Source organism: Spinacia oleracea, chromosome 4 (assembly GCF_020520425.1).
Source record: "Spinacia oleracea cultivar Varoflay chromosome 4, BTI_SOV_V1, whole genome shotgun sequence".
Classification (NCBI taxonomy): Eukaryota; Viridiplantae; Streptophyta; class Magnoliopsida; order Caryophyllales; family Amaranthaceae; genus Spinacia; species Spinacia oleracea.
The window spans coordinates 145,600,277-145,623,990 of record NC_079490.1 but is presented as its reverse complement, the minus strand read 5'-3'; the positions used below and the strand labels follow the sequence as shown (position 1 = coordinate 145,623,990).

The following is a 23,714-nucleotide window of genomic DNA, read 5'->3' as shown; positions in this document are numbered from 1 at the left end:
ATTTGTATGTTTCCGGTTAGACTAGAAATACATTTTTATGTTTAAAATTAGTAAAGCATATGAATTTATTGGTTTAAGTGGAGCCCTTTTTTAGTCATAAACTCTTGATTAGGTCTACAAATCCTTAAGGTTAAAACGACTTGATTAGAATTAATAAGGACTGAATAATTTGTAGATTATTGGTGCCCTTGATTAATTGCTGCAAATGTTTATGTGATGCATAATGTGTTTTACTAACCAGCTATGTGGGCCATTCATGATAATGAATGGGTGAATGGTATATATTGTATATGTACTGTTTTGCAGGTTATGAAGTGACTAGTATGGCCCAAATAGGATAGAAAATATGGTCTGCGTACCATTAATTTGAATGTAATTGGTCTAAAGTACCAAAGTTGTTTTTCAATTCAAATATGGTGTGCGTACCATCAAATAGTTGTAATTAGTTTTAATTATAGCTTATCCTATTTGAAGAAAATGGTGCCTCCCACGGAGATTTTCAAGACGGACTTTGAAGTTAAAGCTTCAAGATGAAGTCGGGCCATACTAGATCACATTTATCTTATGCATGTTTTAAGTTATTTATTGCTTTTAAATATGTCTTAAAATGCATGAGATCAAAGCTTGATTATGTTGCATGATTAAGGATTTTAGTTCACTTAAAATCTAACCAACATAGTAAGAGCCTTAAGTTCCAAACTTAAAAATTGAGTTAAAAGGTGCCATGCCAAAATATACACTTGCTTGGATATCCTTTACATCAATCTAGTAATAGTTTTCGCTCAGCGAGGTGTTACTTATTGGTCCTAAAGGGGCAAGGTACACAAATAATTGTGAGTACATGTTAGTTTTGGTGAAACTCAACGATATAAGTAAGGAGTCCTTTTATGTCGTGGCAAAATCGATAGGTTTACCTAATAAGTTCTTAGACGTACCTATCAACCAAGAGTAGTTTCTAGACTATTAGCAAAAGGCTTTTGCTTACCTAAAATGTTTTAGAATTGAGTCGACAAACTGTGCTTAATTCTTCAATGGTTTTAGGGTCTTGGAATCATTTTATTCACACGTGCCGGAACACATAATTCGAATAAAATGCTAATGACTTGTTTAAATTGCATGATTGATTTCATTTTCAAGTTATTATTCATGATAAATGTTTAGACTTTGCATGCTTCAATGAATGTTTTAATTATTGTTTATAATTAAATATCTTGCACTGCAATAAATCCTTTTAGAAACGTAACAGTAAATTTCCTCGATTGGTAGTGAATGTAAGAACGATTCACGGAAATGAGAGAAAGTGAGCAATTTAAAATGTACGTTTCTTATATCGACTTTTATGGTTGTTTTCGAGTATCAAAGTCGAATGGCAAACCGATTGGTGCTTGTGAATTCAAAATACAATGTAGTTTTGAGATCATAAAGCATTGAGTTTAACAATCAGCTTTACCAATGGTTAACAACCTAAAATCCTTTTTCCATTTAATTCTCGAATGAGTCTAGTTCTTAGACATTCGAATAGATCGATGCTTAGAGAACTTTAGAAGCTTCTGGTAAGATCATCTAGTTGAAACAGAATATTCAACATAAATGGTAAGAACTTTGATAAAATGACATTGGACATGTCTAACAAAGTATAAAAGTCAACACTAGAGAATTCAATTCTTAAGACTATAAGAAAGGGTACAAGAAATAGGAAAACGAGGAACAAATGAAAGAAATTTACGATTCCGTTTCTACCTATAAGTTTATGTTTAAAGAGAAGTGACCTAGCAATCAAACTTCCTTGGTATCATATACCGCTTGAGGTTCTTACTTCGGTAATAACTCAAACAATGGAAGCTAGGATACACTAATTACCTACAAGTGGGAAATGAAGCATGGCAATGCTACATTAGTTGTAGGGTCATCTAGTTTGTTTTAAAGGCTGGAACTAAATGGCTATTTTGTTCCATAATCAGCATACCTAAATTTCTGCTTCAAACACAGAAAGACTCACATTCAGAAGAACAAAAACAATGCTTGTTTGTTTGTTTGTTTATTTGAATGAAAAGGTCAATTACAGGTTGAGTCAATATGCTTGATTAAAACAAACAACTCTTTAAAGTACTTTACTAGGTTCAAATCAACCCCTTGATTTGAGTTCCACTAATCTTTGGCACTGTTTCTTAGACCATATCAACAAGTTAACATTCAAAAGCTCTATTTTGATGGACTTTTGAAAGTTCATTGATTTCTAGATCAATTTAAGACGACTAGTCTTACTTGTTGAAAGTAACAAAAGATATGAACTATTGTTAGAACGCCTAGACAATAGAGTTCAAAGCTAAAAGAAAGATTTTATGACTTTATTATTTGAGTGAATATAGGTTTATTTACTCAAATGTGATATAAGTTGAATCTGTTTGGCTAGTTCAAAGATTCAGAAGTATAAAATCCACTTGGCAAGAAATCATAAAGATCTAGGTTAGATCATGTTGATGATTACTTGAGACCAAATATGATCATCAATGATTGTGTGTTGTAATTTCACAATCTAGGTCCATAAGATATGGCATATCTTAGTTGAAATAATCGAAGTCAATTAGTACTTGATTCGATTAATGATGAATCATAAAGACTTTTCCTATGATTTCTAAAACAAAATGCTCAACTACCACCAAACTAACCAAATTCGTCAAAGCTATTGAAAAGTAATTTCAGAATAACTTTTCATAAAATATATCTAGAGAGTTGCAAAACTCAGTGGGAGCTTAGTGTTTGTCATTCAACAAACTAAGGCCCAAGTATAGATATATGTTTCATTGTGATTTATTCAAATGAGACACAAGGGTATTGTTTCTACCACGAATTTTTGAGAACATAATGTTTGTTTTCTCGAAATAATGTCCTTTTGGAGATTCGTTTCCAAAATGACAAGTGGGAGAAAATAGACCTCGCAAGTTTTCGAGGCGAACAACAAACATAGACGGACATTCCGGAGGCTTTTTGAAGTGCTTCAGAAAATCCGAACTTATTCTTTAAGGACTTTAGAAGTGGCTTTAAATAATAGACATCACTTAGAAGACTTTACAAGTGCTTCAAGGAGAACAGAATATTCAAAGGACTTTCAAGTGGCTATTGATATTCTATTGTTTGATGTTCTATACCCAAGTAGGCATAGAGTTCAAATCACTGAAACTATGAAATTCTTCTATTAGATAGTGAAGAAACATGGAGTTCAGGTCACTGAAACTATGTAATTCTTCTATTAGATAGTGAAGAAACCTACAACTTACAGTCAAACTATTATCATGAAGATTAATGAGTTTGTCACCTGTAAGAAAGCTATGACGAAACCCAGATTCCCTAAAAAGGTTAGAGGCCTTATATAGACTCAAATGTTTTAAATGGTTAGAGGCCATAAAACATACTCAATGTTTTGATGACAAAATTGAAATTTTGTTGATTTGCAAGAATAGTTTCACACCTATTGGTTGCAAGTTTGTTTTAAGGATAAAAACCATCAAACATGAAATTGTGTTCACACACAAAGCTAGATTAGTTGCTAAAGGTTACAAGAAAATTCATGGCATGGATTGTGTTGAAACCTTATGCATAATCTTAATGCTCAAGTCTATAAATCAAGCAATAATTACATATTGGTACATATGACAATTGGATAACAAAACGTATTCCTCAGTCAAATGTTGGAAGAAAACTATGTACATGACATGTCATAGGATTTGTGGATCCAAATAATGCTTGAAATGAATGCTAGCTAAAGAAATCTAAGTACAGATTTAAGCAAGCAATTGGGAATCGGAATTGTATTTTAGTGAAGCTAATAAGTATTTTAGTTTCATAAAATGTACATGATTCTTATAGATATATAAGAAGTTTAGTGGGAGTACATAAAACTCAATTGGTCCTATGTGTATCACACACATATCTCTCTATTGTGAAATAACATTCAAATGCTAATGACTTAGATTTGAAATTATTCATCAATGATGGACCAAGGCGAAACTTAGTACATACTGGGTATTAAGATCTATTTACAAAGATCTTATATTAATGTTTTAGATTAAGTAATGGCATTTACTAAATCAAACACGAAATACTCCATTGGAGATATTCGACCCATGTGAATAAATCTAAGTAAAGAATGTTTGAACTATGTATTAGCATTTACTAAGTTAAACATCAAAGGATCTAAGTAAGATTCTTAACCTATATTATATGTCAAATAATTTAGCTGGATTTAGTATCTACTGAAACTAGATGAGCTAAACTTAAATGAATAGAATTCAATTGGGAATTATTCTGCAAAAGAATTTATCATGTATGATATAATATGAGGATCGCCAAAAACGTATCGTATGACTTTAGGCGTGACGAACATATACCAATCTCTATTGATCTAAGTGAAGATCAACTAGATTGAAATCAAGAATACTTATGGTACTTAAAAAGGTACATAGGAATAGTTCTTGATTCAAGGAAATAAAGATATGCTAAATATTGATGCTACACGCATAAACACTGGCAAAGGATCAAGCAAGACCCTTTGGAGTTAACCATTGATAAGGACGAGCTATAGAGCATCGTGTTTTGAAATGGCAACATGGATTGGAGACCATGAGTTGTTGCGTGGGATATTAAAATATTAATTTCTATGTTCTAAGATACAGCTGGAAAGTATTCCACATATCTTTGAACTGCTTGGATAAGTAATTCCAAACAAAGCATCACTAGCAACTAGACCTGTCAAAAATCGACCCGACCCGAAAACCGACCCGAACCCGACCCGAAAATACTGGGTCCTGAACAAGGTTTTGTGACCCGTAACCTGATTTTATCCGAACCCGAGCAACCCGAAAAGTAATGGGTCAAAACCCGACCGAACCCGTTTTGGACCCGACCGATTGAAAATTATTATATTTATAGTAGTAAATGAGATTATGAGAAAATTTAAGCATAATAAACTTGTTATTTTCATTATTGTTGTGTATAATATGATTTTAATTTGAATTATACGTCATTTTATGGTTTAATTTTACTAATATAAACATGTGTAGAAAAATTTGATAATTTGTGCCCATATTTTGTATATTTATCACCTAAATTAATGAAAATATAATGCGCGTTTTAAAATCACTCAACCCGTTGGGTCGACCCGAACCCGAAAGTTCTGGGTCTTGAACAAGCATTTGTAAACCCGAACTCGAAAGTGACCGACCCGATTAAACCCGAACCCGAAAATAATTTTTTACAACCCGACCCGACCGATCCGTTTGACAGGTCTACTAGCAACCTATAAAGTTGAAGTAAAAGTACTTATTGCCTAAGAAACAATAAAACAGGGTTGTTTATGTTAAAGAGTTCTTCATTGAACTTGGGTAGATCACATGTCTGTTGACTTAATAGTTCTTCATTGCAAAATGCGTAGAACCACTATTGTAGCAAGAAAGACTAGATCACAAAATAAACATACTCAACAGATCTTATCATCTATCTCGAAGAACATTCGATGAAAAGGATATTAAGATTGGCAAAGCATGATAACTAAACCTATGCAACAAGTGAGAAACAACACTCACATTGTGGCACTGGAAATCAAGCATAGCTTTGAAATTCCATGAACTGTTTTAAAGATGGGTTTAAGGCCCATGGTTGTAAAACGTTGGGGTTGAACATTTATCATATATGAAATGTATTTTTCATATTCCATTTAATCTTGGTTTAGTATTAAATGATGAGTCCCTTCAATTTGACGATATATTCAAGATAGACTGTCAGGACCAGTCCTGTGACTAAGAAATGTCTATCAAGTGAACTTGAATGTCAAAGGTTGAAAATGGTCCCTAGTCGGAGTTTTCTATAAAATTGGACGCATAGAAAACGTTAGACGATTAGAATGCAAGATGACTAGTAGTTCTGTTTCTTGAACTATATGGACATGGAAATGTCATAATCATTTGCATAGATACTTACTTGGGGAAGACTAGTATCGGACAGACCTATGAAACTTTACTGTAAGAGATGAAAATCTGTCATAAGTAAATTTCATTAAAATTATTAGACACTAAATCCTCAATACCTGAGTGATTTGAGATTACTTGTTTTGAGAACTGGTTGCTTTGACGTTGACCAACCGTCGCACCGTAAAAGGAGGCTATAAAGGCAACGCTCAGGTAATCACCTATCAAACGAAGTCTAATCTCAAGATCGCAAGATTGGGATTGTCCTCCCATAAATCGGGATGAGATGCTTAAAAGTTGTACAAGGCCACTCGGAGAGCTAGAAACTGTAAAATGCATGGCCGTGCTCGGATGAATCATAGGCTATGATTATCTGTTTATTTGATCAGTTGAACTCTGAAACCGAGAAACACCTCTGGACATAATAAGGATAACAACTCTTACCTTATGTTCAAGAGCAAGCATCGAGCGACAAAGGAATTAGGAAATGCACACTTGTCCCTAAGGACAAGTGGGAGACTGAAGGAAATAATGCCCTTTGGTCCAAGTATGCATTCTATATTAAGTCTAATAAATGCGGTTCAGTATTAATTAACAAGTTAATAATTCAGTGAGATCAAGTGAGCTGAATGCCTGACTAGAGGCCGCTTCAGTTCAAGTGGAATTAATTATATTAATCCACACCTTACTCTTGACTGAACCCGTAGGGTCACACAAATAGTACGTAAACGGATCAAGTATTTAATGGCATTAAAAACTCCATCTATGGATATTCGGAATCGACGGATCTTGGTTTCAGTGGGAGCTGAGATCGTCACAGGCAAGAAATGAATACTCCGGAAACGATGATATTGCCGGAATCGGAAATATTGCCGGAAACGGAAATATTGTCAGAATCGGAAATATTATCGGAATCGGAAATATTAAATATTTGTTCGAAACGGAAATTAATTCCGGAATCGGAAATATTAAATATTGTTCGTATCGGAAATGAATTCCGGAACCGGGAATTTAATCGGAAGCGTATCGTACGAATAAGCATCGGACGAGGCCTGCCGGACGAGGGCCCAGCACGAAGCCAGGCCATCGCCCAGCAAGCCAAGCGCGCCACACGAACAGCCAAGGCCACGCCAGGCCCAGCGCAAGGCCAGGCCCAGCAGGCCATGGCAGCGCGCGCAGCGCCCGCAGCAATGGGCTGCGAGCATTGCTGCAGCTCGCGTGGGCTTGTAGCTCACGTGGGCAGAGCGGCCGTGTGGGCTGTGCGCGGGCATGGCCTACACGCTTGCGGGTCATGCTCGTGTAGAGTTTGTGTTCACATACGAAACCTAAAGAGTATAGGATGTGTTTAATGATTAAAATTCCTAATCCTAAAAGATAAATTAATTAAATAAGAATTCTACTAGGATTCTAATTTAATTAATTCGTATCCTAGTAGGATTCGATTACTTATTCCATGGTCTATAAATATGAGTTAAGGGCTCATATTTTATATCGAGTATTCAAGTATTCAAAGTGATTTTTGAGAGCAAAAATTCAGTCATATAATTGCCTACAATAGCCGAAAATTCTAAGTACCTTAAGGGCGATCCTAGTTGGTCAAGCTTAAGGCGGATCCGGACGTGCTGTGGACTATCTACGGAGGGACGACACTTGGAGTCCTAAAGACTTGTTCTTGTTCGGTTCGGGCGCAGCTAGGGAGGGCACGCAACAAAGTGTATGCATCTAAACTATGCTAAATGATTATGTGTAAATAATATGTTTTCCTGGCTTTATGGTTTTTCCGCATGATTTATGTTTTGTCATATGAATCATAACCTAACAGATGGAACCTACCGCATTCAAGACATGCAGGGCCGGCCTATTTTGCGCACTTGGAATGCCGACAATCTCAAGAAGTATTTCTTCTAGATATGTGCTAAGCTTTGTCTTACTTACCACGATCCATTGCCCAAGGGGCGACCTCTAATGGTCATAGTAGGGTAGTAATTACTTTTGTAACCGGCTAAATTCGCCTTGCAAAGTTATAAATAATACTACTCTATTTGTCTCGTAATATTTATTGCTCGCACAATGAATATAAAAATGTACACTCCAATGCATAACCAAAGCCTAATTGTATGACGGCCTGAGAAGTGGCCCAGATTAGCAAAAACTCTCAGCAAGACTAATTGTTTGAAGCCTAAGAAGTGGCCCAGATTAGCACCAAGTTGTAGGCTGATCACCTATCCAACTCCCTTCCCAGTATAGCAAGCCGCTGGCCAACCAGTACGGCATAGTAAGTGCCAGCGGCACAAATAAACTTAAATCATAAGTTATTTGTTCAAAAGCTCAGCGGCATGAACAACTTTGAAACATAGGTTGTTTGCTCAATAGCTCAGCGGCACAAATAACCTTAAATCATAGGTTGTTCGTTCAAAAGCTCAGCGGCATGAACAACTTTGAAACATAGGTTGTTTGCTCAAAAGCTCAGCGGCACGAATAACTTTGAAACAAAGGTTGTTTGCTCAAAAGTTCGGCGGCACGAACATTTGGCCGTCCAGTCCATTTGACGAGCATGTCTAGCGGCAATCATACCTATTGATTGACTTGCGTCAATCAATATCGGTATAGACACGCTCGCCAAAGAAAGCGACGACCACAGTGGTGCCTAGCGCATGCTCAGTTGCCTGCGGCACCAATAACTTTGAAACAAAGGTTGTTTGCTCAAAAGTTCGGCGGCACGAACGTTTGGCCGTCCAGCCCATTTGACGAGCATGTCTAGCGGCAATCATACCTATTGATTGACTTGCGTCAATCAATATCGTTATAGACACGCTCGCCTAAAAAAGCGACAACCACAGTGGTGCCTAGCGCATGCTCATTTGCCTGCGGCACCAATAACTTTGAAACAAAGGTTGTTTGCTCAAAAGTTCGGCGGCACGAACATTTGGCCGTCCAGCCCATTTGACGAGCATGTCTAGCGACAATCATACCTATTGATTGACTTGCGTCAATCAATATCGTTATAGACACGCTCGCCTAAAAAAGCGACGACCACAGTGGTGCCTAGCGCATGCTCAGTTGCCTGCGGCACCAATAACTTTGAAACAAAGGTTGTTTGCTCAAAAGTTCGGCGGCACGAACGTTTGGCCGTCCAGCCCATTTGACGAGCATGTCTAGCGGCAATCATACCTATTGATTGACTTGCGTCAATCAATATCGTTATAGACACGCTCGCCTAAAAAAGCGACGACCACAGTGGTGCCTAGCGCATGCTCAGTTGCCTGCGGCACCAATAACTTTGAAACAAAGGTTGTTTGCTCAAATGTTCGGCGGCACGAACGTTTGGCCGTCCAGTCCATTTAACGAGCATGTCTAGCGGCAATCATACCTATTGATTGACTTGCGTCAATCAACATCGTTATAGACACGCTCGCCAAAGAAAGAGACGACCACAGTAGTGCCTAGCGCATGCTCAGTTGCCTACGGCACCAACGTGCTTAGTGTATACTCAGTTGCACCTTGGCTACCATACCTATTGATTAAGCCTATTGATTAAGGAATAATCAAATTACGAAGAGCAAATAAATGCGAGATAAAAGAAGCAACAAAAATAACCTATTTACTTATAAAACAACGCCCGTAGAAAGGCGTGTAAAAGTAGCCCAGAATTCAAAAACAAAAAAGAAAGAAATTGTTGTGTGCTCAGCAGGCACAATGGTACAGACGCCAGCAGCGCCAAAACTTAACAAAATAATTGTTTTTTGCCCTTAGGCATGGGAACACTTGAATAAAATTTTGAAGAACTTGGAAGGAAGCAAATCAGGGAGCAGCCGCATCGTCCTCATCATCAGAAGGTACAAACTCAGGGGGCGGCTGACCGAGACGCTCAGCAGCCAACACAGCGGCACTGTGTTCCAATCGCCGCTGGAACCACGCAAGATCATACTCTGGCATGTGGCTCTCCTAGGCGTGCTTAACAGCGTCCTTGGCCGCTTGCTCTCCCTGATCATAGGATTCCAGAAGACGCTCACGCAAGGTGCGAACTTGCGACCTGGCCGTCTCCAGCTCCCCCCGAAGATGCTCAGCTTCCTCAGCCGCCTCTTTGACCTGAGGGTACTCCCGCAACTGGTCCTGAAGCGTCCGTATTTCCGCCGCCGCTGTCTTGGCCTCCTCGACCATTGTCACCATGTCTTTGTCCTGCGCCAAGATCTTCTTAAGCAGCTCGGCCTTGTCAGACCCCAATGAAGCTACCTCCTTTGCTTGAAGGACTATGGTCGTCTGCATCTGCAGGCGGACCTCTTCAATGGATTTGAACGCATAGTCGCCATGGTGGGTGGACTCAGCCACCTGAGCTTTGAGCTCCTCAGCAGTGCGCGTCTTCCAACTCTTGCAGAATTCCATGCGGCAGAACAACTGCAAAAGGAGCTACATGTTAGTAAATGACTTGAAAAGAAAAAACAAGTACAAGAAAAGAAAAACAAGTACAAGCAAAGTGGGAAATAGACTCACGTCGAGTAGGGTGGCCTGGATTGCACCAAACTGGGCGTCAGTCTTGCGGCCAGGAAGAGAAGCAACATACTCTGCGGGGACGGCCTTAAATACCTTACGGCATATAGCCACCCTATCCTTTGACGAATAGTGAGGAGTAGCGGGTACGTTCTCGTCCTCTGCAGCAGCTGCATCCTTCCCTTTGTCTTTAGCTATAGGAAAAACAACGGCCTTAGGATGACGCGGAGAGTAAGAAGAACTGCCAGAGGAGGCTCGATACGTCTGAACGACGTTCGAATAATACTTATCGCCCGATGACCTAGCTCGGCGGGCCACCTCCGCAGGAATCTGGGAACGGACGTCGGCCGGAATTCCCGAAAGAGGGTCCTCCAACTCGTCAGGATGCCCACCAGACTTTGATTTGGACACCAAGTCCACAACCAGAGACGGCTTGTCCACGCCAATCTCATCGTCATCAGGGCGACCCCCTTCAGCAACCTTTGACTCGCCCTTCTTCACCAGACGGCGGGGTATAGGTTTGGGCTTTTTGAAGGTACTCGGAGTCTCCGAGCCAGCTGGCACGACCCTTTTCTTCAATTGGGACAGAGTCGTCCCCTTTTTCTTCCCTGACGCCTTAGCCGCGTCCTTAGCTTGCTAAAAAGAAAAAGAACGTAAAGGACAGTCAGATATTGGGCCTCGTGATGAATTACAAGTCATTCACTGAATAGTGGCTCGTCATCAAAAAGGACGCCCGTCTCAAAAATGATGAGGTGTACCTTATCAATCACAAGTCACTCACTGAATAGTGGCTCGTCATCAATCACAAGTCACTCACAAGATAATGGCTCGTCATTCAAAAGGACGCCCGTCTCAAAAATGACGAGGCGTACCTTATCAATCACAAGTCACTCACAAGATAGTGGCTCGTCATTCAAAAGGACGCCCGTCTCAAAAATGACGAGGCGTACCTTATCAATCACAAGTCACTCATAAGATAGTGGCTCGTCATTCAAAAGGACGCCCGTCTCAAAAATGACGAGGCGTACCTTATCAATCACAAGTCACTCACAAGATAGTGGCTCGTCATTCAAAAGGACGCCCGTCCCGAAAACGACGAGGCGTACCTTATCAATCACAAGTCACTCACTGAATAGTGGCTCGTCATTAAAAAGGACGCCCATCTCGAAAATGACGAGGCGTACCTTATCAAGTGCAAGTCACTCACAGAATAGTGGCTCGTCATTAAAAAGGACGCCCGTCTCGAAAATGACGAGGCGTACCCTATCAATCACGAGTCACTCACTGAATAGTCGCTCGTCATTAAAACGGACGCCCGTCTCGAAAATGACGAGACGTACCTTATCAAGTGCAAGTCACTCACAGAATAGTGGCTCGTCATTAAAAAGGACGCCCGTTTCAAAAATGACGAGGCGTACCCTATCAATCACGAGTCAATTGCGAAAAAAATGGCTCGTCACCAAAGGGACGCCCGTCTTAAAAAGTGACGAGGCGCACCTTGGAAACCGCAAGAAAAACACTAACTTAGGGGCCCGTCATTAAAAAGTGACGAGGCCTACCTTAGCAAACACGGGTCACATGCCAAGATAACGGCTCGTCACTAAAAAAGACGCCCACTGTAGACACTGGACGGTAAAAGCTTAACTTGCAAAGACAACAACCTAAGAGAATACTCACCTTCTCCTCCAACTCGGCCTTGGCCTTCTGCATCTTGGCCTCATAGATGTCGGCCATCCAATCGGTCATGTCGCCCTTCCCAATATCCGCCGCCGATAACTTGCTCATCCCTTCCTCTGTGAACAAAAGAAATCCAAAGTTAGAAAAAATGAATAGACCAACGCGGGACGGCACATAATTTGGCATACAACCTCGAGTCATAGAATATCCTAAGCCTACGGCCGCTAGAAAGGCCTCATTCCGAAACTGACTAATGTGCGGCAACCACTCGGCCGGCACATGGAAAGTCTTGTCAGCGGTTAAGTGGTAAGTGTTGGCCTTGAACAGGACCATTATTTGATCCCACTCCTCGGCAGTAAGGGGTGGGAGGGGCTCGTCACGGTCCATATAGTTAGCGTTGCAATTCCAGCGGCTCATCCTCTCGTACATCTCCTGGTCGTCCGTGTAAAACACGACCCATCTTTTCCTCCACATATGCCATTTGCTGAGCTTGCCGACCACTGTCTGGTATGTACCACGGCTGCTCAGATTGAACCACCCTTTGGCGGCACTGGGGGAACGAGAGAGGGAGACCAGATGCAGAAAAGCGTTGAAAGACGGTTCCACGTCGTTCAGCGCACATTTGGCAATATAGCCAAAGATATCAGCCCACGAGTTGAGGGTCAGCTGGGCCACCCCAATGTTAAAACCATCTAACACTTCCACAACGAAGGGGTGTGGAGGGAATCTCATGCCGAGCTTGATGGATGCGGCATACACTGGGAATTCTCCCTCGGCAAGCAGGCTGACGGTCGAGTCCAGACCGGCCGGCACACGCATCTGGTACCCCTCCCCCACGCAGAGGTCGTCCCTCATCTGGGCCCCATGCCTGTCTAGCCACCGCATCCAGCCTATGTCTGGGTGAATCTCCGACGGAAGCAGTTGGGCCTCCTCCCGTCCTCTGGGCCTAATAGGCTGGGGAGCAGCCTCTTGCTCCTCGGCGGCCGATGGCGATGGAGCGACGCTCGACTCCCCCACTGCCTGGCTCGCTGTACCCCCTGACGAGCTTGCCGTTTGCTCCTCCACCTCGACATATTCATCGATCTCTTGAAAGAGTTCGACATATTCTTCGTCGGCTGCCGGGGCGGTGGAAGAATATCTCTCCCTAGGGGGTGTGAATGTTTCCTCCAGCAAGCGCAGGCGCGTAGGATCTGCCGTTTGCTTGGTTCTAGCCATGCCTTCTGCATAGTGAACGAAGCACGGCTTAGGAGTGACCAACAATGAAGAAAAAGACGCGATTGGACGTCCGCCCAGACAAAAGACGAACGGCGGAAAAATCTCAATTAAAACCTTCAAACCCTTACCTAGTACTAGGAGGCCGGCCGCTAACAAAGGAAAAAAATGACGAGGGGATAACAAAAACAAGGAAGAAAGGCGAAAACTAACCTTGAAAGATCTGTGAAGTACTTGGTGAAGAACAAGTTGAGTTTGGTGAAGAACAGGTTGAGTCTCGCGGTGGCCGGAAATCGCCTGCTGGTGGTGGGAGTTCGCCGGAAATCGCCTGTGAATAGCTCTGTGAAAACGAAATGTAATAAATGAATTTTACCCCCCCTCTATATATAGGGAGGGGCAAAATGGAGAAAGGTGACACGTGTCACCACCTCAACACCTGTCCCAAAGACGAAGATGCAAATCAAAGGTCAAGAAGCGATACCCGGAAAGTGTTTCCAGAAATGCCCTTCTGAAGGAAATAAGTGCCCTTGGTCCAAGTATGCATATAATATTAAGTCTAATAAATGCGGTTCAGTATTAATTAACAAGTTAATAATTCAGTGAGATCAAGTGAGCTGAATGCCTGACTAAAGGCCGCTTCAGTTCAAGTGGAATTAATTATATTAATCCACAGCTTACTCTTGACTGAACCCGTAGGGTCACACAAATAGTACGTAAACGGATCAAGTATTTAATGGCATTAAATACTCCATCTATGGATATTCGGAATCGACGGATCTTGGTTTCAGTGGGAGCTGAGATCGTCACAGGCAAGAAATGAATACTCCGGAAACGATGATATTGCCGGAAACGGAAATATGGATCGTATCGGAAATATAAATATTATCCAAGTCGTAGATGTTGCCGGAAACGGAAACATGGTACGTATCGGAAAATATTATCAGAAATGGAAATATTGCCGGAATCGGAAATATTGCCGGAAACGGAAATATTGTCAGAATCGGAAATATTATCGGAATCGGAAAATAATTCCGGAAACGGAAATATTAAATATTTGTTCGAAACGGAAATTAATTCCGGAATCGGAAATATTAAATATTGTTCGTATCGGAAATGAATTCTGGAACCGGGAATTTAATCGGAAGCGTATCGTACGAATAAGCATCGGACGAGGCCTGGCGGACGAGGGCCCAGCACGAAGCCAGGCCATCGCCCAGCAAGCCAAGCGCGCCACACGAACAGCCAAGGCCACGCTAGGCCCAGCGCAAGGCCAGGCCCAGCAGGCCATGGCAGCGCGCGCAGCGCGCGCAGCTGCGAGCAGTGGGCTGCGAGCATTGCTGCAGCTCGCGTGGGCTTGTAGCTCGCGTGGGCAGAGCGGCCGTGTGGGCTGTGCGCGGGCATGGCCTACACGCTTGCGGGTCATGCTCGTGTAGAGTTTGTGTTCACATACGAAACCTAAAGAGTACAGGATTTGTTTAATGATTAAAATTCCTAATCCTAAAAGATAAATTAATTAAATAAGAATTCTACTAGGATTCTAATTTAATTAATTCATATCCTAGTAGGATTCAATTATTTATTCCATGGTCTATAAATATGAGTTAAGGGCTCATAATTTATATCGAGTATTCAAGTATTCAAAGTGATTTTTGAGAGCAAAAATTCAGTCATATAATTGCCTACAATAGCCAAAAATTCTAAGTACCTTAAGGGCGATTCTAGTTGGTCAAGCTTAAGGCGGATCCGGACGTGCTGTGGACTATCTACGGAGGGACGACATTTGGAGTCCTAAAGACTTGTTCTTGTTCGGTTCAGGCGCAGCTAGGGAAGGCACGCAACAAAGTGTATGCATCTAAACTATGCTAAATGATTATGTGTAAATAATATGCTTTCCTGGCTTTATGGTTTTTCCGCATGATTTATGAATTGTCATATGAATCATAACCTAACAGTGGTATCACGAGCCTCTTATTATTTTCATAATCTAAATTGCATGAACATGGTTAAATATTACAATTTTGCAAGAATTAAAAGGGGTGATTAATTTTCGTAATTGTTAATTAATTGCAAATTGCGTTTATTTAATTATACGTACGCAGTTTTTCGGCAGTTTCTTCGTTACTCATCCAAATCGAGTGATTTTTGTGTCAATTCCGCATGTAAAAGGCATTCTAAAATTTTGACAAAAAGAGTATTTTTCGGCCGAACCCAGAATTCTCAAATTCGAAGCCTAACTATGAATTTTTGGAGGTTTTAGTTTTTCGAATGCAAAATTTCGTAAATTTAAGATGTTAAATTAAATATTTGCGATTTTTGTTGATAAATCTTGAATTTTTGATTGACCTACTGTATATGTTTAACAAGTTTGAATGCCTAGCCTTGTTAATTATGCAATCTAATTTGTAATTATGTTTAATTTGTTGAAAATTGAAATAATTTAGAATTAATTTGATTTTCATAATTAGTTATAATTTAATTAGAAACCTATGATTAAAAACCACCATAAAAATTTTAAATTTATGTTAAATTTTAAATTTTTTATGACCTAGACTTGAATCCATATTAATCGGAAATCAATTAAATAATAAATTTTCGATTTTTCGCCCTAAAATTATGAAATTAATATTATTTATTAATTTGTCATTAATTTTGAATATAAATTTTTAATTTTTTATGCGACTCGCTCATATAACTTGCACGCACAAAGCAATGGACGCTACGTGTTACCCTTAAGGGGTGTTGTATAGTGCGGGCATGCGACGACGAGCAAGGGAGCTCGTCGCCCATGCGGTACGAATGCAGCGAGCAAGGGCATGGTGCACGAGCACAAGGCAGCAGCCCTGCCTTGTGTCGTGGGCTGTGAGCAATGGGCGTGTGGGCAGGGGCAAGAGCAAGGCACGAGCAGTCGCGTGTGGGCAGCAAGCGTGCTGCGCCACAGCACGCACTGCCTCGCGCAAGCATGCGGAGCCTCGTGCGCAGCGAGCGCAAGCTCGCATGCCACGAGCGCTACGCACAACGTCGATGGCTCGCGCGCAGCGAGCGCCAGCTCGCATACTGCTGCCTCGTGCGATGAGCGCAAGCTCGCGTGCGGGAAAGGCAGGCGCGCAGCGAGCGATGGCTCGCATAAATCGAGCGCTGGGGCGCGCAGCGAGCGATGGCTCGCGTGCATCGAGCGCTGGCGCGCGCAGCGAGCACCAGCTCGCGTGTTCGATTGATGCTTTGCGATGGGGAGCAGCAGCGATGCGACGCAGCGCATGGGCTGCGCGCACATGGCCAGCGATGGCTGTGTGCGTGTGGCCCATGGGCGTGCGTTGCGTGGGATTGTTGCGTTGCGATTAGATCATTTTGAAATTTTAATTTGAGATTTTCAGTTTACGTAATTTTAATTAATTTTAAAATTAATAATTTAAATTATTTTCTTGGATTTTAATTTTGAATATTGTAATTATAATAAATTTTATTTATTCTAATTATTTTACTAAAATTAAAATCATGAATTAATTTAAATACGACTGAAAATAAATTAAATTTATGGATTCAATTATAAATTTATATGAGCTTTAAATTTTAATTAAATTTGTATGTTTTCGGTTAGACTAGAAATACATTTTTATGTTTAAAATTAGTAAAGCATATGAATTTATTGGTTTAAGTGGGAGCCCTTTTTAGTCATAAACTCTTGATTAGGTCTACAAATCCTTAAGGTTAAAACAACTTGATTAGAATTAATAAGCACTGAATAATTTGTAGATTATTGGTGCCCTTGATTAATTGATGCAAATGTTTATGTGATGCATAATGTGTTTTACTAACCAGCTATGTGGGCCATTCATGATAATGAATGGGTGAATGGTATATATTGTATATGTACTGTTTTGCAGGTTATGAAGTGACTAGTATGGCCCAAATAGGATAGAAAATATGGTCTGCGTACCATTAATTGAATGTAATTGGTCTAAAGTACCAAAGTTGTTTTTCAATTCAAATATGGTCTGCGTACCATCAAATAGTTGTAATTAGTTTTAATTATAGCTTATCCTATTTGAAGAAAAATGGTGCCTCCCACGGAGATTTTCAAGACGGACTTTGAAGTTAAAGCTTCAAGATGAAGTCGGGCCATACTAGATCACATTTATCTTATGCATGCTTTATGTTATTTATTGCTTTAAATATGTCTGAAATATGCATGAGATCAAAGCTTGATTATGTTGCATGATTAAGGATTTTAGTTCACTTAAAATCTAACCAACATAGTAAGAGCCTTAAGTTCCAAACTTAAAAATTGAGTTAAAAGGTGCCATGCCAAAATATACACTTGCTTGGATATCCTTTACATCAATCTAGTAATAGTTTTCGCTCAGCGAGGTGTTACTTATTGGTCCTAAAGGGGCAAGGTACACAAATAATTGTGAGTACATGTTAGTTTTGGTGAAACTCAACGATATAAGTAAGGAGTCCTTTTATGTCGTGGCAAAATCGATAGGTTTGCCTAATAAGTTCTTAGACGTACCTATCAACCAAGAATAGTTTCTAGACTATTAGCAAAAGGCTTTTGCTTACCTAAGATGTTTTAGGATTAAGTCGACAAACTGTGCTTAGTTCTTCAATGATTTTAGGATCTTGGAATCATTTTATTCACACCTGCCGGAACAATAAATTCGAATAAAATGCTAATAACTTGTTGAAATTGCATGATTGCTTTAATTTTCAAGTTATTACTCATGATAAATGTTTAGACTTTGCATGCTTCAATGTATGTTTTAATTATTGTTTATAATTAAATATCTTGCACTGCAGTAAATCCTTTTAGAAAGGTAACAGTAAATTTCCTCGATTGGTAGTGAATCCAAGAACGATTCACGGAAATGAGAGAAAATGAGCAATTTAAAATGTACGTTTCTTTTCGCGACTTTTATGGTTCTTTTCGAATATCAAAATCGAATGGCAAACCAATTGGTGCTTGTGAATTCAAAATACAATGTAGTTTTGAGATCATAAAGCATTGAGTTTAAACGCTCAGCTTTACCAATGGTTAACAACCTAAAATCTTTTTTCCATTTAATTCTCGAATGAGTCTAGTCCCTAGACATTCGAATAGATCGATGCTTAGAGAACTTTAGAAGCTTCTAGTAAGATCATCTAGTTGAAACAAAATATTCAACATAAATTAAAATGGTAAATAACCTTGTTGGTGACATTGGACATGTCTAACAAAGTATAAAAGTCAACACTAAAGAATTCAATTCTTAAGACTATAAGAAAGGGTACAAGAAATAGGAAAACAAAGGAACAGATGACAGGAATTTACAATTCCGTTTCTACCTATAAGTTTATGTTTAAAGAGAAGTGACCTAGGAATCAAACTTCCTTGGTATCATATACCGCTTGAGGTTCTTACTTCGGTAATAACTCAAATAATGGAAGCTAGGCTACACTAATGGCCTACAAGTGGGAAATGAAGCATGACAATGCTACATTAGCTGTAGGGTCATCTAGGTTGTTTTAAGTCCTTTCAAGGTTGGAACTAAATGGCTATTTTGTTCCATAATCAACATACCTAAATTTCTGCTTCAAACACAGAAAGACTCACATTCAGAAGAACAAAAACAATTCTTGTTTGTTTGTTTATTTGAATGAAATGGTCATTTACGGGTTGAGTCAATTTGCTTGATTAAAACAAACAACTCTTTAACAATAAAAACTTTACTAGGTTCAAATCAAACCCTTGATTTGAGTTCCACTAATCTTTGGCATTGTTGCTTAGACCATGTCAACAAGTTAACATTCACAAGCTCTATTTTAATGGACTTTTGAAAGTTGGTTGTTTTTTAGATCAACTTAAGACAAGCTAGTCTTACTTGTTGAAAGTAACAAAGAATATGAACTATTGTTAGAACGCCTAGACGATAGAGTTCAAAGCTAAAAGAAAGATTTTATGACTTTATTATTTCACATGGATTTGAGTGAATATAGGTTTATTTACTCAAATGTGATATAAGTTGAATCTGTTTGGCTAGTTCAAAGATTCAGAAGTATAAAATCCACTTGGCAAGAAATCATAAAGATCTAGGTTAGATCATGTTGATGATTACTTGAGACCAAATATGATCATCAATGATTGTGTGTTGTAATTTCACAATCTAGGTCCATAAGATATGGCATATCTTAGTTGGAATAATCGAAGTCAATTAGTACTTGATTCGATCAATGATGGATCATAAAGACTTTTCCTATAATTTCTAAAACAAAATGCTCAACTACCACCAAACTAAACCAAATTCGTCAAAGCTATTGAAAAGTAATTTCAGAATATCTTTTCATAATATATCTAAAGAGTTCCTAAACTCAATGGGAGCTTAGTGTTTGTTATTCAACAAACTAAGGCCCAAGATAGATATATGTTTCATTGTGATTTATTCAAATGAAACACAAGGGTATTGTTCCTACCACGAATTTTTGAGAACATAATGTTTGTTTGCTCGAAATAATGTCCTTTTGGAGATTCGTTTCCAAAATGACAAGTGGGAGAAAATAGACCTCGAAAGTCTTCGAGGCGAACAACAAACATAGACGGACATTCCGGAGGCTTTTCGAAGTGCTTCAGAAAATCCGAACTTATTCTTTAAAGACTTTAGAAGTGGCTTTAAAGAATAGACATCTCTTAGAAGACTTTACAAGTGCTTCAAGGAGAACAGAATATTCAAAGGACTTTCAAGTGGCTATTGATATTCTATTGTTTGATGTTCTATACCCAAGTAGGCATAGAGTTCAAGTCACTGAAACTATGAGATTCTTCTATTAAACCTACAACTTGCAGTCAAACTATTATCATGTAGATTAATGAGTTTGTGACTTGTAAGAAAGCTATGACGAAACCCAGATTCCCTAAAATGGTTAGAGGCCATATATAGACTCAAATGTTTTAAATGGTTAGAGGCCATAAAACGTACTCAATGTTTTGATGACAAAATTGAAATTTTGTTGATTTGCAAGAATAGTTTCACACCTATTGGTTGCAAGTTTGTTTTAAGGATAAAAACCATCAAACATGAAATTCTGTTCACAACACAAAGCTAGATTAGTTGCTAAAAGGTTACAAGCAAATTCACGGTGTGGATTGTGTTGAAACCTCATGCATAATCGTAATGCTCAAGTCTATAATTCAAGCAATGATTGCATATTGGTACATATAGCAATTGGATAACAAAAACGTATTCCTCAATCAAAAGTTGGAATAAACTATGTAAATGGTATGTCATAGGATTTGTGGATCCAAATAAATGCTTGAAAAAGGAAAGCTAGCTTATAAAATCTAAGTACAGATTTAAGCAAGCAATTGGGAATTGGAATTGTATTTTAGTGAAGCTAATAAGTATTTTAGTTTCATCAAATGTACATGATTCTTATAGACATATAAGAAGTTTAGTGGGAGTACGTAAAACTTAATTGGTCCTATGTGTATCACACACATATCTCTCTATTGAGAAATAACATTCAAATGCTAATGACTTAGATTTGAGATTATTCATCAATGATGGACCATGGCGGAACTTAGTACATACTGGGTATTAAGATCTATTTACAAAGATCTTATATTATTGTTTTGGATTAAGTAATGGCATTTACTAAATCAAACACGAAATACTCCATTGGAGATATTCGACCCATGTGAATAAATCTAAGTAAAGAATGTTTGAACTATGTATAAGCATTTACTAAGTTAAACATCAAAGGATCTGAGTAAGATTCTTAACCTATATTATATGTCAAAGAATTTAGCTGGATTTAGTATCTACTGAAACTAGATGAGCTAAAGTTACATGAATAGAATTCAATTGGAATTATTCTGCAAAAGAATTTATCATGTATGATATAATATGAGGATCGCCAAAAACGTATCGTATGACTCTAGGCATGACGAACATATACCAATCTCTATTGATCTAAGTAAAGATCAACTAGATTGAGATCAAGAATACTTATGGTACTTGAAAAGGTACATAGGAATAAGTTCTTGATTCAAGGAAATAAAGATATGCTAAATATTGATGCTACACGCATAAACACTGGCAAAGGATCAAGCAAAGACCCTTTGGAGTTAACCATTGGCAAGGACGAGCTATAGAGCATCGTGTTTTAAAATGGCAACATGGATTGGAGACCATGAGTTGTTGCGTGGGAAATTAAAATATTAATTTCTATGTTCTAAGATACAGCTGGAAAGTCTTCCACATATCTGTGAACTACTTGGATAAGCAAATCCAAACAAAGCATCACTAGCAACCTAAACAGTTGAAGTAAAAGTACTTATTGCCTAAGAAGCAATTAAACAGGGTTGTTTATGTTAAAGAGTTCTTCATTGAACTTGGGTAGATCACATGTCTGCTGACTTGATGGTTCTTCATTGCAAAATGCGTAGAACCACTCTTGTAGCTAGAAAGAATAGATCACAAACTAAACACACTCAAAAGATCTTATCATCCTATCTCGAAGAGACATTCGATGAAAAGGATATTAAGATTGGCAAAGCATGATAACTAAACCTATGCAACAAGTGAGAAGCAACACTCACATTGTAGCACTGGAAATCAAGCATAGCTTTGAATTCCATGAACTGTTTTAGAAGATGGGTTTGAGGCCCATGGTTGTAAAACATTGGGGTTGAACATTTATCATATATGAAATATATTTTCATATTCCATTTAATCTTGGTTTAGTATTAAATGATGAGTCCCTTCAATTTGACGATATATTCAAGATAGACTGTCAGGACCAGTCCTGTGACTAAGAAATGTCTATCAAGTGAACTTGAATGTCAAAAGTTGAAAATGGTCCCTGGTCGGAGTTTTCTATAAAATTGGACGCATAGAAAACGTTAGACGACTAGAATGCAAGATGACTAGTAGTTCTGTTTCTTGAACTATGTGGACATGGCAATGTCATAATCATTTGCATAGATACTTACTTTGGGAAGACTAGTATCGGACAAGACCTATGAAACTTTACTGTAAGAGATGAAAATCTGTCATAAGTAAATTTCATTAAAATTATTAGACACTAAATCCTCAATACCTGAGTGATTTGAGATTACTTGTTTGAGAACTGGTTGCTTTGACGTTGACCAACCGTCGCACCGTAAAAGGAGGCTATAAAGGCAACGCTCAGGTAATCACCTATCAAACGAAGTCTAATCTCAAGATCGCAAGATTGGGATTGTCCTCCCATAAATTGGGATGAGATGCTTAAAAGTTGTACAAGGCCACTCGGAGAGCTAGAAACTGTGAAATGCATGGCCGTGCTCGGATGAATCATAGGCTATGATTATCTGTTTATTTGATCAGTTGAACTCTGAAACCGAGGAACACCTCTGGACATAATAAGGATGACAACTCTTACCTTATGTTCAAGAGCAAGCATCGAGCGACAAAGGAATTAGGAAATGCACACTTGTCCCTAAGGACAAGTGGGAGACTGAAGGAAATAAGTGCCCTTGGTCCAAGTATGCATATAATATTAAGTCTAATAAATGCGGTTCAGTATTAATTAACAAGTTAATAATTTAGTGAGATCAAGTGAGCTGAATGCCTGACTAAAGGCCGCTTCAGTTCAAGTGGAATTAATTATATTAATCCACAGCTTACTCTTGACTGAACCCGTAGGGTCACACAAATAGTACGTAAACGGATCAAGTATTTAATGGCATTAAATACTCCATCTATGGATATTCGGAATCGACGGATCTTGGTTTCAGTGGGAGCTGAGATCGTCACAGGCAAGAAATGAATACTCCGGAAACGATGATATTGCCGGAAACGGAAATATGGATCGTATCGGAAATATAAATATTATCCAAGTCGTAGATGTTGCCGGAAACGGAAACATGGTACGTATCGGAAAATATTATCAGAAATGGAAATATTCCCGGAATCGGAAATATTGCCGGAAACGGAAATATTGTCAGAATCGGAAATATTATCGGAATCGGAAAATAATTCCGGAAATGGAAATATTAAATATTTGTTCGAAACGGAAATTAATTCCGGAATCGGAAATATTAAATATTGTTCGTATCGGAAATGAATTCCGGAACCGGGAATTTAATCGGAAGCGTATCGTACGAATAAGCATCGGACGAGGCCTGGCGGACGAGGGCCCAACACGAAGCCAGGCCATCGCCCAGCAAGCCAAGCGCGCCACACGAACAGCCAAGGCCACGCCAGGCCCAGCGCAAGGCCAGGCCCAACAAGCCATGGCAGCGCGCGCAGCGCGCGCGGCTGCGAGCAGTGGGCTGCGAGCATTGCTGCAGCTCGCGTGGGCTTGTAGCTCGCGTGGGCCGAGCGGCCGTGTGGGCTGTGCGCGGGCATGGCCTGCACG

The 23,714-nt window shown here is 39.4% G+C and overlaps 1 protein-coding gene across 1 annotated transcript in view; it reads right to left on the bottom strand.

The window, feature by feature from the left end:
• Positions 1–13,201, bottom strand: part of LOC110779137 (subtilisin-like protease SBT3.9) — a 37,777-nt gene extending 24,576 nt beyond the window's left edge. Inside the window, exons 1-3 of the mRNA XM_056842385.1 lie at positions 13,163–13,201; positions 10,455–10,946; positions 10,228–10,358 (exon numbers count right to left, since the gene is read on the bottom strand). Coding sequence (XP_056698363.1) covers positions 10,228–10,358; positions 10,455–10,946; positions 13,163–13,201 — 662 coding nt within the window. The remainder of the gene's footprint in view (positions 1–10,227; positions 10,359–10,454; positions 10,947–13,162) is intronic.
• Positions 13,202–23,714: the final 10,513 nt, after the last annotated feature.